Below are 21147 nucleotides of genomic sequence, written 5' to 3'. Positions count from 1 at the left end.
ATAAATTCTTCAAATGTATCACCGAGAGCTTTCATTTCAAGGTTTAAGTGTCGGCACGTGTGGACGAGGTACACCCAAATGCAGGGAAAAGGGGAGGCGTGGCAAGGTCAACTCAAAAATGTTTTAAGAATTGTGACAAAAACACAAGGCTCAAACAAGGGTCAAGGGGATCCAAAACAGCAAGGAAAACAAAAGACCGGCTATCAAAACTTAAACAGGAACGAGGGCTTGGACGGAGATACGGACATAAAATCGACAATGACGAAACAAGGAGTGAACAGAAACCGGGAGCTTAAATACACAGACAAGGGGTAACGAGACAATAAAGCACAGGTGGGTGATACAAGAGGCAGCGGATTGGTGGATACATAAGGAGCAGGCCACAACAGCTGAATTCAATGGGTAATCACAATGAGCGCACAAACTTAACAGAACTGAACTCAAGACATGACATCAATAAGGTGAAAAGCTTCAAATCAATCCCAACACGTATAGTTTGGAACAATAACATGTCATCTGGCTGGTTTTTTCTTCAGCCTCTACTAAAATGAATAAGAATTCAAAATATGCAAACACATTTATTTCATGAATCGAAGAAGTCTTGTCATGTTCATTGTTCTCTTGCAGAAAACGGATATATTTTTGCAAATGTTTCAACAAAGAAGCATTTCTTATAACGTAACGTACAATGTAATACCAATCTGGGACATTCGAAATGATTTTGGATGAAACGAGTCACCTTCAAGGGCAGTTTATTGACTCATCGGCGTCGGTCAGATTGAATTGAACATGCCTGGTGTTTTTGACGCGGGCGGGCGGGCGGGCGGCCAGGCGGAAGCGGGAGTACCTGCTGGAGCGCAGCACACGAGAGGGAGGGGAAGACCGCTCGTCAGTGAGGCGGATAGGTTGTCCTCCATTTCTATTTGTATAACTTTAGTAGGGTTCATGTTCGTGACATAAAAGCCAGTGTGAAGTCTACTTAATGTTGTCAAGCTGGCCGCGGCAATAAAGCATCTTCCTCCCGACCGGAGGAAGAAGACACCGTGCCGCCGTCATCGTCTGCGCGACACTCGATCCGAGACACGGTCGACTCGTCTGGGCTTTGGCGCTGGCAGACGGAGTGGAAAAAACACCAATGCCGTATTTACCTGCATTCAAATCGTGTCCGTTTATTACTTGGAGTGGTTTTTTGTTTGTTTGTTTGTTTGTTTGTTTGTTTTAAATAAATGGATGATCAGCGCGTGAAAGGGTAATTGTGTGGTAATGTAAAGCGCTTTGGGCATGGTAGCCATGTAGATAAATGCGATCCGTAAGTACTCTCCATTTACCATTTGGCTTGCATTGAACAAAGGCGTTTCAGTGCAGTGACTTTGATCCGTTTTGACCGGAAGAGGCCGGCGGCGAACGAAGGCTATTGAGCCTACCGGTCAAAATGAATGGGACGTCAATTGCAGCGGCGACAGTAGAAAGATCGTTGATCTGTTTCTTTTAGATTCAGTGTTGTAATGGGAAATTCTGTACCAATGTAAAAAGAGTTGATTTTTCCAGCCGATCTGTCTGTCACTGTCAATTTCAGCCAGTGAGTTCCAAAAAATTCATCCGGATACTGTAAGTGTGACTAAGGTCAGTCATCAAACAGAGGTAAAGGTCCTCTTTATGGACTTCATGTTGTCCATACTGTGTGCATACCGTGTGTCTCTATGCACAAGGAACGTTTTTTTTTTTTTTTTTGAACAGCGTGTCATCTGGATTTGCTGTCTGCCTCTTGAGATCATCTGTCTGACATACAACACTGAGCATTTGGCCAAAGACTAAAGCAACACACCCTGATGGAATTATGTTCCCACTGAACAGATTGTACATGTGTACGCAGATACACTATATACTGTACAGTATATGAAGATGTGACCTGCTTGTCCGAGTGATTTGCTGCGTGCAGAAATCTTTTCTGTGGCAGCAAAATCCATGTAGATCAGCAACAAGATTTAAGATTAATACAATGAATCATGATGAGTGCGTCATTCACGAAAGCTCCGGGATGGATCGTATGACTACATCATTCATATCAAAACCTCAAATGACAGCATTTTAGATTCACACAACTGCTGTGATGACAGTCATATGTTGATAAGCAGGATACCAAATGCACCAATGAGAGAAAGGCTTGGCAAAAAAACATTTCCGTTCATTGCTCTGTACAAAATAAGATGCTCTTGTTGTCCGCCCAACAGCGGAGCAAGGTAACATTCATTTAAAAGTGTGCTTATGGATACGCATGCAACATTTGTATACATACGTTTGAGGGAGAGAGAGAGAGAGAGAGAGAGAGACGGCCGATATTTTGGCAGTGGGAAGAAAGCGAATTGGTTTGTTTGCACCTGTCGTTTATTGAGGGACTGAGCTGCAAATAACCATTGGGAGCTGCTTTGTATTCTTTGGGGACATGTATTCATTCTCAGTTGTCTCATATGGAACTCGAATTCCCGCAGCGTCTCGCTTAATACGTGCGCGTTTCTTTCGTACTGTATGAACTCCCTCGGTAGGAGCGTGGGTGCGTAATTGAGTGCGGAAAACCCTCTGCGCATAGGTTTATTTATAGCCGGCCATTGTCGGGCCCATAGAAACCTCTGTAATTTGATCTTGCCTCGCTCAACCTGCCGTTAAACGAGTCGGCGGACGGACGTCGCCGTTCGTGCCTTCCCCGTGATACACACCGTCTAAAGCTCCTTCGCTTCGTCGAGTATTAACTTCTAAGTCAATTATCGTTCTGAAGCGGAGGACCGCGTGTCCGTTTGCGCCCCGCCTATCAAACGGCTGTTGTTGTGTGTCTCCCCCACGACGCCGTCAATCTGACAGTCGTGCACTTGACTGGTGTTATGGTCTACGACATGGCAAATGGTGCAGGACTTTCTCGTAAAGATGGCAAAGAATTTATTGCAACAATCTGCCTTTGTTTTGACATTTTGTTATGGTGTCTGTCAAGTTGTTGACCAAAATAAGCAAATACAGGAAGCAACACGGTATTCCCCCCCTCCATGAAATGGAACTTTGTGGTAGAATTGACTTTATTATAAAATCTGTGCTTTTCTCTCACCAAATTCTCAGCCTGCTATCTCGCAGACACAACGCTGGAACGAAGAGCGATCTGCCAAATTCCCAAACATTTGCGCGTGCGTGTAACAAAGTCACGACGTGCTATTTTTTTAGGCCCGAGTGAGCAAGCGAGAGCAAAACAGAACCCGCAATTGCAAAATGAGGACTTTTGTTTCTTCTTATTATGACTTCTTCTGTAATAATTGTGAGATTTCATTTTTCTATCTCATCATTTCGGTTTTTGTTTTGAAAGTACAGTATTCTACACAAGCAGTTGCCGGCCCATACTACTTGCTGGGGCCGAGGTTTGTTCAATTGACATAAAAAAACCTCCAAAGCAGGGCTTCCCCATGATTTTTTTTTTTTTTTTTAAATATACAGTATGCGTGATGGATTTATCCAGTATGGCCCTGTGTTGCTCAGGTGAAAACATGAAAATTGGCATCTTCTACGCTCACTGTTGGAATTCTGAATGAATTTTCCGCACTCAGTGGAGGAGACAGCCACACAGACAAAGTTCCTTTTATAGAGATGAACATATCCAGCCAAAATGAAGCCCTTATTAATATTCCAGAAAATTGTTAACTGTTTTATTTTCAAATCCAGCGACTTGTTGTGGAGTACGACGTATCATAACAGCACATTTCAATTTGTACATGAAACCGTCGCGTTTGGAAACCGACTGCGACAATGCAATCGCAAGAGACCAAAAGATGGCGCTGTCGCCTCCGCAGTCAACTCAAGTTTTACATTCTCATTTTTGGAGTTTGGAATTCATTTCCTGCACAAAATGGAGGCCTACCTCCGGATCTCAAACCCATCTAAAAACAATCCCGGAAACAAAGTTCAACTGTGTAAAATTTTGTCACAATCCGCCCAGCCGTTTCAGAGTCCATAGGGAACGAACATACACAGACACAAAGTTCCATTTATAAATATATGAAAAAGTATCTCAACCTCTTGGAATTTCTCATATTTCTGCATAAAATCGCCATCAAATGTGACCTGATTGTTGTCAAAATCACACAGATAAAAAAAAAAACACTGTCTGCTTTAACTAAAGCCACCCAAATGTTTCTAGGTTTTCATATTTTAATGAGGATAGCATGCAAACAATGACGGGGGGGGGGGATAAGTATGTGAACCCTCTGTCTAAGGAGACTTAAAGAGCAATTGAAACCCATTTTTACCAAACAATTTAAGTCAAGTGTGCGCCCAATCCCTGATGAGTGGCATGCCCAATATAAAACACACACCAGGTAAGAATTGTCTTGATGAGAAGCATTGTCTGATGTGCATCATGGCTCGGTCAAAAGAGCTGTGATCAAGGATTGTTGATTTGTATAAAGCTGGTAAAGGATACAAAACCATCTCTAAAAGCCTGGATGTCCATCAATTGATAGTCAGAGAAGTGGTCTACAACTGGAGAGAGTTTGGCACTGTTGCCAGAGTATTCAGCGCAGAATATTCAGAGACCTAAAAAAGAACCCTAGAGTGTCTGCTAAAGACTTACAGAAATCAATGGCACAGTCCAATATCTATGTGCGCACATCAATTATGGCCAAGAATGGTGTTCATTGGAGAACACCACGGAGAAAGCCACTGCTGTCTAAAATAAAAACATTGTTTCTCTTTTAATGTTTGCAAAAAGGCATTGAACACTCCACAGAAGTTTCGGCAACATTTTTTCAGAACTGGTGTGTGACGGCCCTGGCAGTTTAATTGTTTAGAAACTCTTTCAGTCAGCTGATATTCGCCTCCTCCAGCTGGCTGCCTCCCCTCCCAACGTGACGTGGGCTGACGCTACCGGACGAGCAGACGACGTGGCCGCCACTGATTGGTCACAAATGAAGGGCACCGAGCTTGAAAAAACAGCCGCTGTCAACACTCAGGGAGGTCGCATTTGACAGCATTCGTGCCGCGGTCCTCCTCGCCAGCTGTTTGCTCGCCATGCACACTCGTGTGCATTTGATCGCTAGTTTGATACGCTCCCTCTTTTTCGATGAGGTCTTTTGTGTTTTGCCATTATTGGATCGTTTTTCTTCGCCACTGTAAATAAGAGCACTAAAGCAGTAGGGGTAAGCTGCCATTTCTGTTCAACCAGTTTTGTTTAGTGTAAGAAGCTAGGGTAGTGCTGTCTTTTCTTTATTTCCTTTTTACGATCAGGGTTTAGTTAGCGGGTGGGGTTGAAGTGCAGATTCCTTTTGTTTATTTTGGCCCGGGCTTACCCTGAAGCCAGCTTCGTTCGTATTTTGTACTTTCTGTTCATTGCGAGTTTGATTATTGTAAATAAATTTGTGTCCGCTTGTAAACTTGTGGCCCGTTTTATGTTACGCCCTTAGCGAACCGTCCGTGGGACGTAACAGGTGAAACCAAAGTTGTTTGGGAGTAACACACAACGTCATGCCTGGAAGAAAAATGGAACAGCTCACCTACATCAACACCTCATCCCCTCCGTGAAGCATTGTGGAGGGAGCATCATGATTCAGGGCTGTTTTTCTGCCTCAGGGCCTGGACAACTTGCAATCAATAATGGATGAATGAATTCAAAAGTTTGACAGGAAAACCCGAGGCCGTCTGTCAGACAGTAAAAGCTAAAAAGAGGATGGATGCTGCAACGAGACAATGATCCAAAACGCAGAAGTAAATCCATTTCAGAATAGTTTCAGAAGAACAAAATACACGTTCTGGAGTGGCCAAGTCAAAGTCCAGACTTGAACCCCACTGCGATGCTGTGGCATGACCTAAAGACAGCGATTCATGCCAGACATAATAGGAATCTTTTTTATTTTTTGAATTTATTTATTTTCCCTTCAGGCATGACAAATCCAAACAACCATCCATCATTTATATGTGTTTACAATTAATTCACCCCGAAAAGAAAAGGGCAGACGGGAGAAGCCGAAGCTTATTGAATCCCGCCCCCGGTATACCATATAGCAGGGGTCCCCATCTGCCGGGCCGCGGACCGGTACCGGTCCGTGGCGCATTTGCTACCAGGCCGCATAGAAGTAATAATTTAATAACGACCACATTCTGTCTGAATTAACCCTGTGCCCCTGCATAACACACCAATATCCCTGTCTACTCTAGATATAATACTACGGGATAGATTACAATGTTGTCATAGAAGTCCATTGATTGGACTGCTAGCAGTACATCTTGTTTGTGTATATAATATATCTATGTGCGCTTGTCCCCGATAATAACGTATTACTAGGCCGAGGGCGCAGCACATTTGTTCCCGGAAATAATTATCCCCCACACGAGCGAAGATCACTGGAAAAAAGACGTCTTTGGAGATCGAAAAGGATATTTTTACGGCGAAAAGGGCACCTGACGAGCCTACAACCTCGAAGACCCACAAACTGCGAAGGAGTGGATTCGTGATCCGTTTGTGAATAAACAGAGATATCGCAAATGACGGCGACCTTATTAAACGTAAATTTGAGACAACAACTCTACCGAGGTTCTGCATTAGTCATTCTGGAATATCCTGACATCGCGACAAGAGCATTGAAAACCTTGCTACAATTTCCAACATCGTAGCTTTGTGAAGCGGGCTTCTTAATTCATGTTTAACGACAAGGCGAAGTTGTTAACGGTGTGCAGCTGTTGTGTGCAGCTTACATGGCAGGATGAATCTGAGGAGAACTTTTCTACAAGTCCTTCCATGATCAAACGTAAGTAAATATTCCTTTCTTTCAAGAAAGTTTGTAGTGTTTACTTTGGAATCGCTGCATTTGCGCATTTTGCGGCTATGTTTAACATTACGCGCATGCGCAGAACCGCATCGTTGCAATTTTTGATGGGTTGAAAAATTTGTCAGAACACCGGTCCGTGAAAAAAGAAAAGATATAAAATAAAACCGGTCCGTGGTGCAAAAAAGGTTGGGGACCCCTGCCATATAGGACGCAGAAAATATCAAATAGCTGCCAGATCTTCCACTTGCTTGATAACTTTCGTTTTCTGGTCTTGTGTTTTGACGAAAATTCTGCAATCTGCGGTCCATGTACTCTCTTCAGTTGACGTGCCTTTCTTGCTATTTCAGCGTTGCGGCGGGTTAGATTTTCATTCAATTCAATTCCATTTTATTTGTATAGCCCTGGATCACAACAAGGTTGTCTCAAAGGGCTTTGCAGAGGCAATATGATATACAATCAGAAAGAGCAAATGAAGCAACAAAGATGAATAAATAAAGTTCAAGTCCTGGGTATCCCCCATCCTTAGACCCTCCATGTCGGCAAGGAAAAACTCCAAAAACTCTAGAGTCTTTGGGAGAAAATGAGAAACCTTGGGAGGTACCACAGTCAGGAGAGATCCACTCCCAGGACGGTGAGACAGGAAGCCCCGGGACTGATAATGGGAATTAGCAGGCGAAGTTACAGTCCGTAAAGATGCAGTGGAGTAAAGGAACAAGAAGAGGTCCATCGAGCCAGATGAGACGGGGGTAGCAACGAGGACGTCCGTCCATCCAGCCAGGGGTCCGGACAGTCAGGAGGCTGCAGCTAGCTGAAAAATAGCCCCGCCCCAGAGGGGAGGGGGGAAAGGGGACACCGGGTGACTAGTGATGAAGAGACTAGACAACTAGATATTAACATTGGAAAATAGAAATAAAGTAAGACAAGTGGTGGGTAGAGTGAGAAAAAGATGATAGAACTCAGTGGCTGTACTTCCCCCAGCATTATAGCTTCTAGTGCAGCTTAGACTAAACTGTGAGTCTACTCCGACTTCAACTAACCTGACCATGAACTTTGTCGAATAGGAACGTTTTTAATCTAATCTTAAATGTGCAGACTGTCTCGTCTTCTTTAATATTAGCTGCAAGCTGATTCCATAAAACAGGGGCTTGGTGGCTAAAGGCCCTAGCTCCGACAGTACTATTAGAAACCCTGGGAACTACCAGTAGACCTGCATTCTGTGTTCTGTTGTTGTGCTGTCTTCTTCATTGAAGAAGATGTTGGATTCTTTCAGGAGATGACCTTGTTTGAGGAGAGCAATCTTGTTCTTTCGATCAGTAAGCTTCATAGGTATCATTTGGGGTTTATTCCCTCGTGAAGCTAGCAGAAAGCATTGTTGAATGAATTGCTGTTCCACGCTTATTCCCAATTCTTGTAACTTGTCAGTCACCTGTTTTTCCACCGTTGAGCAGTTTGGTTCATGGTCATCCTGAAGAACTTGCGAATACGTGCGTGTTCTCACTTTGATACCGGTGATGAGGAGATCGTTTGCACGTCCACTTTGATCCAGATCCTCTGCCAAAGTGGCCAGTTTTTTGATACGATCATCTCTCTCTTTCATGGTCTTCTTCAGTTGCTCGTTTTCAGCCCGAGGCAATTGGAATTCCTTCAAGATGTCTTGATTCTACTTCAAAATTTGCTCTAATTTTTGCATAGAAGATTTTAAATCTTCCATGTCTTCAGTCTTGCCTCCTCTTTTCGTTTTGATCAAGCATATTTGGGAGGTTTCCCTTCCAGCTGGCGCCTGAGTTATCAGAGACAGATAACGTAGCGCAGGAAAATGCGTCCTTTGCCTTCGAGTGTCTGTGAGTGAAATCTGACTGAAGTACAGCAGTTTTGGAGAGAAGAATGGGCCAAGATTAGCCCTGCTCGATGTGCTAGACTGATCTGGAGCTACATGTAGCGTCTGGTTGATGTTGCTGCTGCCAAAGGCGGGGCCACAAAATATTAAATGTGATGGTTCGCTTACTTATTTTTTCCCCCCTTCTGTCATTGTTTGCATATTATCCTCATTAAAACGTGAAAATCTATATATGTTTGGGTGGTTTTAGTCAAAGCAGACACTGTTTTTTCATCTGTGTGATCTGTGTGAAAGATCAGATGACATTTGATGGTAATTTCATGCAGAAATTCCAAAAGGTTCAAGTACTTTTTCATACCACTGTAGGCATAGATATAGACTGGTTCTTTTCTGCGCCCTCTAGCGGAATGTTGAGTTTTCTGATGAACAGACAAGAAGAAAAATAGTGTAGAACTGATAGATAGGAAAGTTTGGAGTGCAAATTGCACTTGACTTACCTCATCCACTTCATCCTTTTCAGGGCATCTAACATTGCACTCCATCTTTCTAGGCCTGTGCCTTTAAATGTCAATTGTGCTGGTGTACCTAATGGAGTGTAGATACCAGCTAGCCTGATGAAGAAGAAGAAAAAAAAAAAAATGTCACAGCTGATCGGGAAAAGATAAAAAGGATATCTGTTTCAGTAGGTGTCGGTGTTCACTTCTCACTATGTTGGAAACTTCTCTCCGCTCAGCCAAAAAAGATGAGAATGTTACAATTATAAAACAAGATTGACAGGGCGGATCGTGTTGCAATGGCAGATGACTGTTCCTGGCCCACAAGTTATTCACGGCACCGAAGCACCCGCGCGCACACACTTCAGCGCGCCCCAACACAAGGATCGAATGCAATGTAAGGGTGGCAGAGTGTATGTGTGAAAGGAGGGGTTCAAGGTCAGAACAAATGCATGCATGCACGCATGGTGGCGCAAAGCCACAAACACCTCTAGGTGGTCTCGGGGCCTAAGACAAATGCCTGATAAAGAACACCCTCTCCTTGCACAGATTTCTTTGACAACGAGGCGCACGTTCGCAGCGATGACTTTCTTCTTCCAGTTCTTCGTGGGAACGTACGACGTGTCGGACGGGTCCTCGGAAACGAGAGGAGCCGCTAAAAATAGCGGCGGCGGCGGCAGGCGCAAATATTTTGCGGCAAAAGTCTTCATGTTATTATTATTATTTTTTTTTTATTTATTTTATTTTAATAATATATTATTATTATTATTATACATCGGCACCGGCTCATTTGTTGGCATCCGCGCTGCCTGCCCGGGCTTATGTTACTATGCGTGGTGAGAACATGCCTCCTCAACTATTATTATGCTCTCCTGAAGCCGTGCCTCTGTAGTACGCATCTTTTTAAAAATATCGTGATTTTTACGGCCATGTGAGGCTATCGTTTCGTACATATGACACACCGTTAGTAACTCGACACACAGGTCTGATGGTGTTACACGTATGATCGAATGATATACCTATCATATATTAAGAGAGACGTTAATAGAAACTGTCTGGCAAAGGAAACGGACTTTTAAAATAAAACTTGATGAGCATGGCTTCAAACAAATGCAGTCATTTGGAATATGTAACAAACACAAGTGAGTATAGAATGAATCTGCTCCAGTCTAGTAGTTACATTGTGACGAAAAATAGAAAACATCTGTTGCACAGTAGAGGGTTTTTTTTCCTTCCATTTCTATTTCAACACTCGACTTAAGATTCAGATAGGTGCGCTAAAGCCATTTTCCTGAGGCTGTTGTTTAAATAACCTTTTTACCGGGCGGGTCGGCGTGATAATTTGCCTCGTATGACCAGATTTTTCTTTGACACCTCCGTTCCGTGGATCCAATGTGGATATTTCAAATTTTGCCTCTGATTTTGCAGTGTCACCGGTCAACTTGTGGTTGGCAAATATCCCAGTGTTCAATGAGTCCACGCCCAACACAACGGGAGCTGGAGGTTATTGTTGGGGGGCAGAGGCCGGGAAATTAGGAAATCAAAGGGAGCCGGCGCAACGAGCGAAATATAACTGAATCGGGAAATAGCAGACGCCTGCTTAGTGCTCCCAATATTAGTGGTTGTGGAAGTGAATTCCATTTATTTCATTTCAAAGGGATAATGAACACAATGGGGGAAACACCAGCCAGAATATTGCCATTACCCCCATAGCAGGTGACGTTGCGCCAGATCCGTCGTCAGTTTGCCAGATTTACGTCACCGCTGAGCGTCCGATGCGGCCGGGATCATCAATCTGACAGTCCAAACGATAGGTTACGCACTGTTCCGGGGCGGACCGTGCAGACCGGATGGTCGACGTGTGACGCCCACGCACCCTGAAGACGGACATCCGCGATGTCACACTAAACAGGAGAACATACAGGATTCAGGACTGGTCATCTCTGCGGACGGCAAATTTTTATGGTAAGTGCTTTATTCAAAGTCATAGAAGTCATTGCTGAACTGTTAAACAAGTTATCCCATCGAGCGTGGCCAGTGTATTCAAGTGATCTGCCGTGACTCCAAGTTAAGTCATTCTAAATTTCTTGCAGAACAACATATGGCGGGATTGCTGGAAATGTTTCAATGTTGGAATACTGTTCGGGCTCCTACCCTCTGAGCCCCGCTCCTCCTCCTTGTGTTTATGTGTCACTGCCTTGATGGGTGGGTGAACATGGGACCAGGTGCCGTGCCGTGCCGCTCATCATCGTCAGCCGCTTGCTTAAAGCGGTCATTGGCCTCAAGTCATCGCTAGATCAACAACTCACCTACGCGACTTTCAGCTAACAAAGAATCTTGTCATCGGGATACGGAGCTCAAATTTGTTTTTAACCTAGATCCTGTACCGCTTGCCTGCCAGAACGCCCGCCTGCCCGTTCACCTGCCCACGGGATTCTTCGGACACTATGCCACACCCTCTCGTCGTTAATGAACTCTTCTTACTGCTGGCAATTTGCCTCCGTCTCTGCGCTTAGGTCCCCTGTTACCCCAGAAGCTTAACAAGTACAATCTGTTGTTTACAGCCTGAAAAATTGGTCTTCTTTAATGTGGAGTTGCTTGTTCCAGTTAAAATATTTTGTGAAAAAAAAACAATGTATTGTTATGGTGCATTAATAAATAACATGAAAAAGAAGTATTCTCATTATTGCTTTTAATAGACAAATTTAGATATTGAAGAAATAGAGTACAGTACATAATAATAATCATACAGATCACCTAGTGAAAAATCCTGGCAAGCGTTTTTTTTTTTTTCTTCTTCACTGCCCCAATCCGTTTCTGTACATTTTTGTCACGGGCGCAATAAGAACGAGGTACTTAACAGGGTGCCCATCGCATCGTCACCCATTTCAAATCCTTTCATTTGCGGAACGATTTGACTTACAAAAGCAATTTCAATCTAAAGAGATGACACACTTCAACCAGGGCACACGCTCATTCTCAGCTTCTGCAACTTCTTAAGCATTCCATTTGAAAATGGCTCAAGGGATGGCCAAAGCTGACCTCCTGCTCAAATGGATTGGATGTCAATGGTGAGTTAAGGAAATATTGTATCATTTCACACAGCATCCCTGATCAATTGGTTGCAAATCCCTTTTTCCCCCAACTTGTTTTTTTTAAGTATTTTATTCTGCATTAGTTGTTCCTCCCAACCAGTGTTGTCACAGACTACTTGAAAAAAGAATTGAACTACTGAGTACACCTGAAAAAAGTCATCCAGTTACTTTACTGATGACTTTATTATCAAAGCAACTAAGTTACCTTAAAAGTCATTCATCAGTTACTTTTTACCATTTTTTTCTACCTGCCTCAACATAAGAATGACAACGGAAAAATGTCATCGCATGTAACTGACTTTGCCATAATTGAATTTAAAGTGGGGGGGGGGGGGCAGAATTTGTAGCATAAGGCTTCATTTTCGAGTTAGCGGGGGTCTAATTAGTCAATGGAGTTAATTTCAACCAGCATTGTCTCGCGTTAGCTTAGCCACTCCGGAGCCCTGAAACTAACAAATAACTGACAAAATGCATGGAATTTGTTGAAATCAACTCCACCGACTAATTAAACCCTGCTAACTGGAAGAATATGCTCATGTAAAAAATTCTAAATTTTGGTTAGGGTTGACGGCATATCAGTGCCAAAACAAAACAATGCAAATTGACTGCACAATAATCAACAACACACAAGTGAATTGCACAGTGTAATAAACAGAAAGGCGGGGGCGGCCACGGATTCGCGCGCACAAGCCGGAGGTACGCCGTTCACACATGTGATCAATTTGGACACAAAACGTGGCGACAACTAAGCGCTTTACACTCAATCGGACTTGCAACACATCCCAAAGATGCTAAACGAACACGTTACACGACGGAATAAATGTGCAACACGAGTATGATGTAAACAATGCTCGCCAACTTGGAGCGATGACTGGCCCCCGTTGCAACGGCAAAGCTGCAAAACAACCGCGCATGTAGGGGGTCCAACCTATCGCTGGAACCCTCCAGAATGAAGGAAAACATTTACTCATGGATGTACACAGATTGACATTCCCTCACACTTCTCAAAAAGTGGCTGGACCGCGCTGGCACACGCCTTTCTCGAGACCAAAGCAGGAAGTCAGTGTGAGAGGTTACCAGGGAAACGAACATGTAGCCGTAACCATTGTAGCACTTTCTATTTAAGATTCTCTTTGTACATGACTATAATATTCTTTATTCTACATACAGTATGAAGCAATAACCAAATAGTAGCACACAGACACTAAGGAAACTAACTTTAATCAGATTACTGCTTAGGAAAAATGAAGGTGTTAGATGACTCGTTACTGAAAGAAAGTAGTCAGACTATAGTAACGCGTTACGACACGAATCCAAACAAGCCATTTTGCTGAAAGTGAAGCTTCCCATGTTTCTTTAACAGAGAGTTACATAAGTCCAGTGGACTGGCAAGAGCAGAGGGATCACAAGTTATTGGCTGCAAGCTCAGAAATGGGGCGGGGGGCAGGGGGGCGCACTCAAGCGCTTGTCGTCCGCCACCCACCGGACTTTGCCGCATTAAACAAGGTTTATATTTAAACCGATATCGGCTTCAAGCGGCGCATCCGCTCTTTCGTCTTAGTAAAGGACAAGACACCGACTGGCGTTCGCGGACTGGACGTGAGAGCGACCTTGCTGTCTGACAAAAACAAACATTGGTTAAAAATGAGGGAAATAGAAATCATCATAATACAACTCCTTCACTCCCAGCTCAGGTCACAGTTTCATTACTAGTATAAAAGGGAAATTGATATGGACCGCCGATCCATTTCCACTGCGACTGAAATCCAGTTCAAATGGGATCGGACGTCTTTTGCTGTTAATGGCAACCACACACAAAAAGAGACAAAATTCCCAGAGCAAAATACACGTATAAATTCTTTTTTCCCCCCCAATTTATTACATTGTCTTCATTTAATTTTAGAATGATTAAGTTTTCTAAATTACTGTGGTACCTCTACATATGAAGTTAACTGGTTCCAGGACCTTGTTTTTAAGTGGAAATGGTCGTATGTCGAGCAGGATTTTCCCATAAGAATCCATTATAATTCCATTCATTGGTTCCACAGCCCAAAAACCCACACCAAATCCTTAATAAATACTGCTGGTACTATTACAAACGGCAATTACACATAGCAAAACAAATGAATTATAAATAAAAATCCTAATAATAATAATAATAATTACTGTAATAATGTAACAAATCAGGTTGTAATGGGACGGATGTTTTTTTTTGCTGTACCTGAACGCACCGTGCGGCTGACGTGACAGAGAGAGGGAGCGAGAGTTTACTTTCAATGTTTTCTTGAGAACACCGTCAACTGCGGCGGACAGTAGGCGTGTTGTGTCGCACACGTTGACGGAATAAATGATTAGAAACCTGATGAAGCTGGCGATTTCTTTGGCAATTTTACCCCAATAATAATTGTCACCTTAAAGACTGGCGAACGGTGATCGGAGGAGGACCGTGGAGATGTATTGTTGAGCCAGTTCACGGCGCACCACACGCTCATATTTTTCTATAATTTGCATCATCATTTCAATGGTAAGCGTCATCCTTTTCCTTGTTTCACCACATGTATCAACCTGTGTTGATTTCTGACAAGAAAATCTGCCGTGCGTCCGCCTGCGGCGCTGTCACATCATCGTATTTCGAGCGTGTCATCGGATGTAGAAACAAATGGGGAGTCAAATTTTACGTCGGATCGTGAAAAGATCGTGTGTCCAAGCGGCCGTATGTTGAGGTACCACTGTATTTTTATTTTTCATGACTCATAGCTTTTTTAAAATTAGCATGTAAAAAAAAAAATAATAATAATAATTAAATCATGGCCCCTGCCCTGCCTGTATGGAGACCTCCGTCCTATATGAATGTCATAAAAATCTTCATGGGGAAGTTCGGAATTGTTGACATCAGGCTTAATCGTCGAGTTAGGGGGGTTTTAATTGGTCAGTGGAGTTGATTAAAAAATTTTGTTTTTTTTTTTAAACACGTGCAGTTTGTTAGTTTTTTATTATTTTCAGAGCTCTGGGCAGAGTGGCTAAGTTAACGCAAGTCAATAGTCCCCTTCGAGCATGCCAATAAAACAACATATACACACATGAGAATCACCAATGACGCATGCAATCAATAGTGTATGCTGAGTTTTCAGGATAAAGTTATTCAAACTTACCATTGCATGTCAATAACTGCCGTATGAGCAGCAACATTTAGTAATTTAGCTGATTTGCAGAGAACAGGCTGTGTGGGCAAGCAGGGCGGAGGGATATTACATTTTTTTGGTTAATATGTTTGGTGCGACATTGTTTTGGCTGCTGTTTTTTGAACATGGAGCTGCATTTTGAATTTATTTGACTATGTTAGATCTTTTAACATGGCTTTTTATTGGCATGCTAGGAGGGGACTGTTGACTTGGGTTAGCTTAGCCATTCTGGAGCCCTGAAAATAAGTCAAAACTAAGAAACTATACGGAATTTTTAAAAATCAACTCCACAGACTAATTACCCCCCAAGTCGAAGATTAACCCCAATGTCAAAAATCCTGAACTTCCACTTTAAGTCGTGCATGATATGATAAAATATTAGGCAATCCTATTCATATCTTTCAGTAAGGAAGCTTTATTTTTAGCAGTTTTGCTTCTGGTTGATAAGGGCAAAATGGCAGAAGTGCAGTCAACGCCCTCCCATCTGCGCATCAACTTATTATTTTAGAGCATCACGGGAAAAACCGAGAAAAGCAGAACACAGATTTGGTTCCTCATTTCATAAATCAACTAGAGGCCCCTCCCTATAAATGAATCTTTCTTCCAAATGTAAAAATGAGGAATCTGCAATGAATACAATGAAAATTAGAATAAGAAGAACTTCCCATATGCCATTGCTATATTATTTTATGCTGTCATTTCTTTATTTTTACACACACCCTTTTTGTTTCCATCAAGGTTTCATGGGGATACAAGATTTTGTAGTACAATTTGGCAGTCGGTTAGAGGGTTAGGGTTGAGTTTTTCTTTTTTTTTTTTTACACTTCCAAAGTAGATTTGGAACGATTCTATGAAGAAGTTTCAAGAGGTCTTTTGAATAAATGGGGCTCGGCCTGCCTGCCTTCAAGGAATGACGTCTATTTTCAGGGTCTCACATTGGTGTTGAATCAACTCCAAATATTGACGATTTGAGAGTTTTCTGTATGTTAAAAACAGTTCATGCATCGGACAAGATCATGACATAGAGATGTCACATAACAAGAGAAATCTTTTCCATACTTTACCAGACGAGGTACCCTTTCAACAAAATGCTTCCACTTCCTTATTCTCGCTCTCTCATGAACTTCCTCTTTTCTTCATATCTTCTGGTTTACATGAGCGCCAGTTGAAGAACCACAATGCACAAGAACGATGAAAGAAATGGGTTGGGCGCATCTCGGACAGGATGAGATAGAAATGGCTGTTTAAAAGTCACGACTAGGAGCCGCGACGGGACGGGACGGGACGGGTCAGTACATATTAAATGATGCAAACTAGTCAATGTCAACGTAAACCCTATTTGAAATAGCCACATTCCACTACATGCTCAAACAAGTGTAGGCATTGCTGCAAAGGTGCAGCCAATGTGGCCAATATTGTAAGGATATGGCCATTTGCAAATCCTTTTCAGTTAAATATGCTACAAGGTTAAGTATTTCACTGTTGTGTATTTGACTTTTTTATATGTCACGACGTGGCATGGGCACGGAGGACCCAAATACAGGGAAACGGGGAGGGGAGGCGAGGTGAGGCGAGGCAAGGTGGCGATCAACTCAAAAACCTTTTAATAATCGGAAGAAAGAAATATACCAAGTACAAACAAAAAGACTGGAATCAAAAAGGCAAGGGTCAAACAGAAATCAGGAGTACTAACTAAAACTGTGGAGCAAAACTTACTTAATCAAAGAGGGCTTGGGCAGGATATCGACATAGGATAGACAATGACCGAACAAGAACAGACAGCACATGGGGAACATAAATACAGACAAGACATTGTGGTTTATACAAGAGGCAGAGGATTGGTCAAGACACAAAGAAGCAGGCCACAACAGGTCAAATCAATGAGTAATCACATGGACAACAAACTCTCGGGCAAAATCCTAACAAAAGTCAAGAAAATATCTGTAATGTCATGCTTGAGTTAACTTGTTCACCCACCCCTTGTGGGTGGCACTTTGTTATTCTATTCTATTCTATTCTATTCTATTCCAATGTTATGAATTGGCACTGAATCTGTGCACACCTGAAGTTCCTAATGGAATGAAAAAAAAAAATGCTATTTTTTGTCTTAAATGTTAATTGTTAATCATATTTTGTTTTAGTACAAAATGAAATCAAGCTATTAAAACCATAGTGTAATCCACAATAAAATACAGCTAAAATAGGAGTGCATGAGAAGGAATGTTTGAGTGAGCCTTTTATGCAGGAAATGAATGAGTAAAGGTATAAAAAACAGGACATCGATGACGATCCACGCCATAGGATAACAAATGGACAGATAGTTCTAAGCGGGCATCGTTTGCAGAGTCTGTCCACTCAAGGCTGACGCCAACAGGAGATATTCAGCGTCGCCCCGGCAACGGTGGTCACAAACTCTTTTGCCCAATTTAAAACTGGCGTCGCTCGCCCTGCCCTGGCAGCCCTTCCGATCTGCCTCCCCAACCTTCAAAATGACAGAACATTTCCGTAAGGTGTCGTCGCTTCCCAGGATGCCCAGAGGCGTGTGGCTAGAATGGGACCCGTGAATGGGCGTTGTGTCAATTTGCGCTCCCCTTCGAATTGATATCTAAAGCGCTACTGAGCAAGCGCAACCCCGAGGGTTATCACAGGTCAAAAGTCCATTGAATTGATGTACCATTCTGACTACGTCGTTGCTGTTGCTGCAAGGGAGTAGGATTTTATATTCATTTTATAGTACCTTTTGACCACTAACCTAATTAAGCAATGACGTACGCACAAAAGAATACTGTGAGATAATAGCGTAAGGAAATTAACCTTGAAACACGTGGGTAGCTTGGGTTTTAAACTGCCTGTGACAGCATAAAAAAATCTTAAATAGCATTATTATGTCCATTCGAATCATATTTTGAGACGATTCGACTATATACAATAATTTGGCAAAGCGCAGACGATGAGAAATGAGTCCTTTAATCAGCCAGGCCTACCATGAAGATGGTCAGGATTTCAGCTGATTTAGAATTCAGCCCATTGAGAAGGAAGATTCAGAATGAGGAAAATGCGACACGAGGCAGCAAAATGTCATCATTGTTTCAATCTCTCTACTCCAATAGTTTGACAGGATAGTCTTTTGATCGAAGTATTTTCCCCCCCATTTCTAAATAAATGCTACGGTCATTACAAATAACTGTCTTGTGCGAAATATTAAAAATGCATGTATTCAGTATGACATGGCAAAATGACTCCTTAATGGACAAACTGTCAACTTCTTGCACCTCCCGAATGATATTCTATGCCACCGGAGTTCGTCCAGCTTTTGTCATTTCCCTGCCCCGGCTCGTTTACGTGCCAACAAATTGGGCTTACTGTGACATAACCAACTCGTGGTTATCAGACCACTAATTTCCTGTGTAAATCTTTGCATAGCCACAAACCGGAGCTGAGATGGAGGCCGCGTACAGAGAACTTTATCAAGAGTTTGTACGCCTGAGATCGCTTTGTCTGAGGCAGGCGGCTCTGTTGAATCGACTCCTGAAAACATTACAGCATGACAAAGGTTGGAGAAATGGCTCACCCTCAAATTGTTGTCGCGATCCTTCGCGACTCAGTAAAAGGCTTTGTCTACAGGTCTTCCCGCCGAGCGTATCCAAGCCAATTTCCAAGGAAACCCGATAAGCGCGTACAACCCCGCCACGCGAACTGACCTGTGGGCACTCCCCGCAAATGAGAAGACATCTGCTCTCCTCGCCGAAGATACGGCCGCGCTCGATGGCGAAGCGCAACAGAAGGTGTCGTTAGGGCGGGACGCTTTAACAAATACCATTTCCTCCGACGCGCCCGGTGGCAGCGGGAGCCTCCAGGACTCCGGAGGGGTAAATCGACAATTTCGGGGGATGTCCTTTCACGCGATTTAACATATTTACATGTTGAAATGCGTGGCCTCAGATGTCAGACGGCCAGTTATTTGGCTTCGACCTCCCGAGTCTTCCGGGAGGATTGCCGACGTCCGACTTGACGCTGCAGTCTCACGAGTGCGACTTTTGCCACGCCGTTTTTCCGGGACACGCGACCACCAGGGGGGAGTTCTTGCAACATCTCCACAAACACGTGGCCTAGCGACCGCCACCGAGGGAACCGCATTCGCGATGAGGTGGGATTTCCTCTTCATTTTTTTTTTTTTGGAACTTCTAAACAGTGTTGTTTTTGGCATCCGTTTTAATTTTCGTCTTAGTTTTGGTCTTTTGGATGATAATACTTATTAGTCATCTCAAAATTGGTTTGTCTTGTCTAGTTTTTGTTGACGAAAACTCAACACTAATTTCATCTAGTTTTAGTCGACGTTTACTAAAAATGTTGTAGTCGGTAAAAAAAACAAAAACAAAACAAAACTCCAAAACTAAATAAATAAATCAAGATGTCAAACTATTTTGAATGAATGATAACAGATGAGCACATATTGTACGGTCTACAAGGACAACGACAACTTAGTGATCGGACGCCACAAACTTTATTTAACAAAAAAAAAAAAGTTGTCTGAGAGTTTAAGAGGACGCTCGCCGTTTGCATTAGCCTAATGGGAACGTGAATGCTACGCTAAAGCTACGAGTTACATTTAGTGTGTGATGATCACTCAGCACAGACCTTTAAGCAACATTGCGTATTCTCTCTGGCCAAGATAAGAAACCAAATCTCACCGTGTGCGCAAGCCTTGGGACTGGACTGGTGTGGGGGCAGGGGTGAAAGTGGGCCAGAACGGTCAGGAACGCAGTTCCGGTATAAGATTTAGTGTGGGAACGCTGCTTCGGTATACGGTGCTTTGATTCCGAAAATATGACGGCAACTGTCAAAACGCTATGTAAAAATAAATAAATAAATAAATAAATACAAAGCTGCCACACATGCATTTTATCTCCAAGAAAACAATCTACCAACATCCGATTGACATACGCAAGTGCAGGGCCGGCCCAGCCCAGCCTCTACGCAGATTATGCAGCTGCTTAGGGCCCCTGACCACTAGGGGGCCCCCAATCTGGCAATTGTTTAATTTATATTCTATTTTATTTACTACAGTTTGCTTTATTTGACTTTTGATACTTGATTACAAGCTTAAAAAAAATAAAAGTTCTTCCTTAACTTCTTTCGTTCCTCTTTTAGAAAAAGGTTTGGCGCTATCTACTGTAAGTACTGACAATCATTTGGGGTGAGAAGTTTGAAGTATGTCATGCAACAAAATCTGGTTAATATACAAAATATGGACACATGGGTTGGATTGCATGTATGGGTTTCACAGTATACTGTGACGAAATGGTGGGCCAAAAATATGGGCCCCTTTGCATTATTTTGCTTAGGGCCCCAAAATGGCCTGGGCCGGCCCTGCACAAGTGTTAACAACAAGCATAATAAAGGGCTTGTGTAGCATAATCCGTTTCCACCAATATTTATTATTTCCTTTATTCCACGGATGGCATGGAGGTTTCCCCAGCTGCTGCAGTTACGACGATGATGAGTCACGTCAATGGGTGAATGCATGCAGCAAAGCAAAATGCCTGGACTCATTTGTCAGTTCAATTGGCTGACATACTGAAATGTGATCACCAGATATAGTTAGCTCAGCCTCTGATTGGTTCAATTGTGAATGTTTTCTGAAACAGCAAAAGTTGAATTGATGCAACAAAAAAGGGCAAGGCAAGAGTTAAGGAGGCTTATTTATCATATTTCATTTCATTTGCTCTGATGGGGAGGTTC

At 42.8% G+C, this 21147-nt stretch overlaps 1 protein-coding gene and 1 long non-coding RNA gene across 3 annotated transcripts in view; one reads left to right on the top strand and one right to left on the bottom strand.

Moving 5' to 3' along the window:
* Nucleotides 1-10594: 10594 nt before the first annotated feature.
* LOC130921507 (uncharacterized) overlaps nucleotides 10595-21147 on the bottom strand; it is a 17237-nt gene continuing 6684 nt past the window's right edge. Inside the window, exon 3 of the long non-coding RNA XR_009064370.1 lies at nucleotides 10595-11032. This is a non-coding gene — a long non-coding RNA (uncharacterized LOC130921507). The remainder of the gene's footprint in view (nucleotides 11033-21147) is intronic.
* Nucleotides 16557-21147, top strand: part of zgc:113184 (uncharacterized protein LOC553745 homolog) — a 14390-nt gene continuing 9799 nt past the window's right edge. For both annotated transcript variants that reach the window (XR_009064368.1, XM_057845490.1), the window contains exons 1-4: nucleotides 16557-16693; nucleotides 18829-18958; nucleotides 19030-19274; nucleotides 19348-19552. Coding sequence is in view for 1 of the 2 variants with exons in the window: in XM_057845490.1 (XP_057701473.1) it covers nucleotides 18847-18958; nucleotides 19030-19274; nucleotides 19348-19518 (528 nt within the window). In the remaining variant the exon portion in view is untranslated. The remainder of the gene's footprint in view (nucleotides 16694-18828; nucleotides 18959-19029; nucleotides 19275-19347; nucleotides 19553-21147) is intronic.

The sequence above is a fragment of the Corythoichthys intestinalis genome, chromosome 9, assembly GCF_030265065.1.
Source record: "Corythoichthys intestinalis isolate RoL2023-P3 chromosome 9, ASM3026506v1, whole genome shotgun sequence".
Taxonomy (NCBI): Eukaryota; Metazoa; Chordata; class Actinopteri; order Syngnathiformes; family Syngnathidae; genus Corythoichthys; species Corythoichthys intestinalis.
Note: the sequence above shows the minus strand (reverse complement) of the source record. Positions and strands in the feature narration are given on the sequence as shown.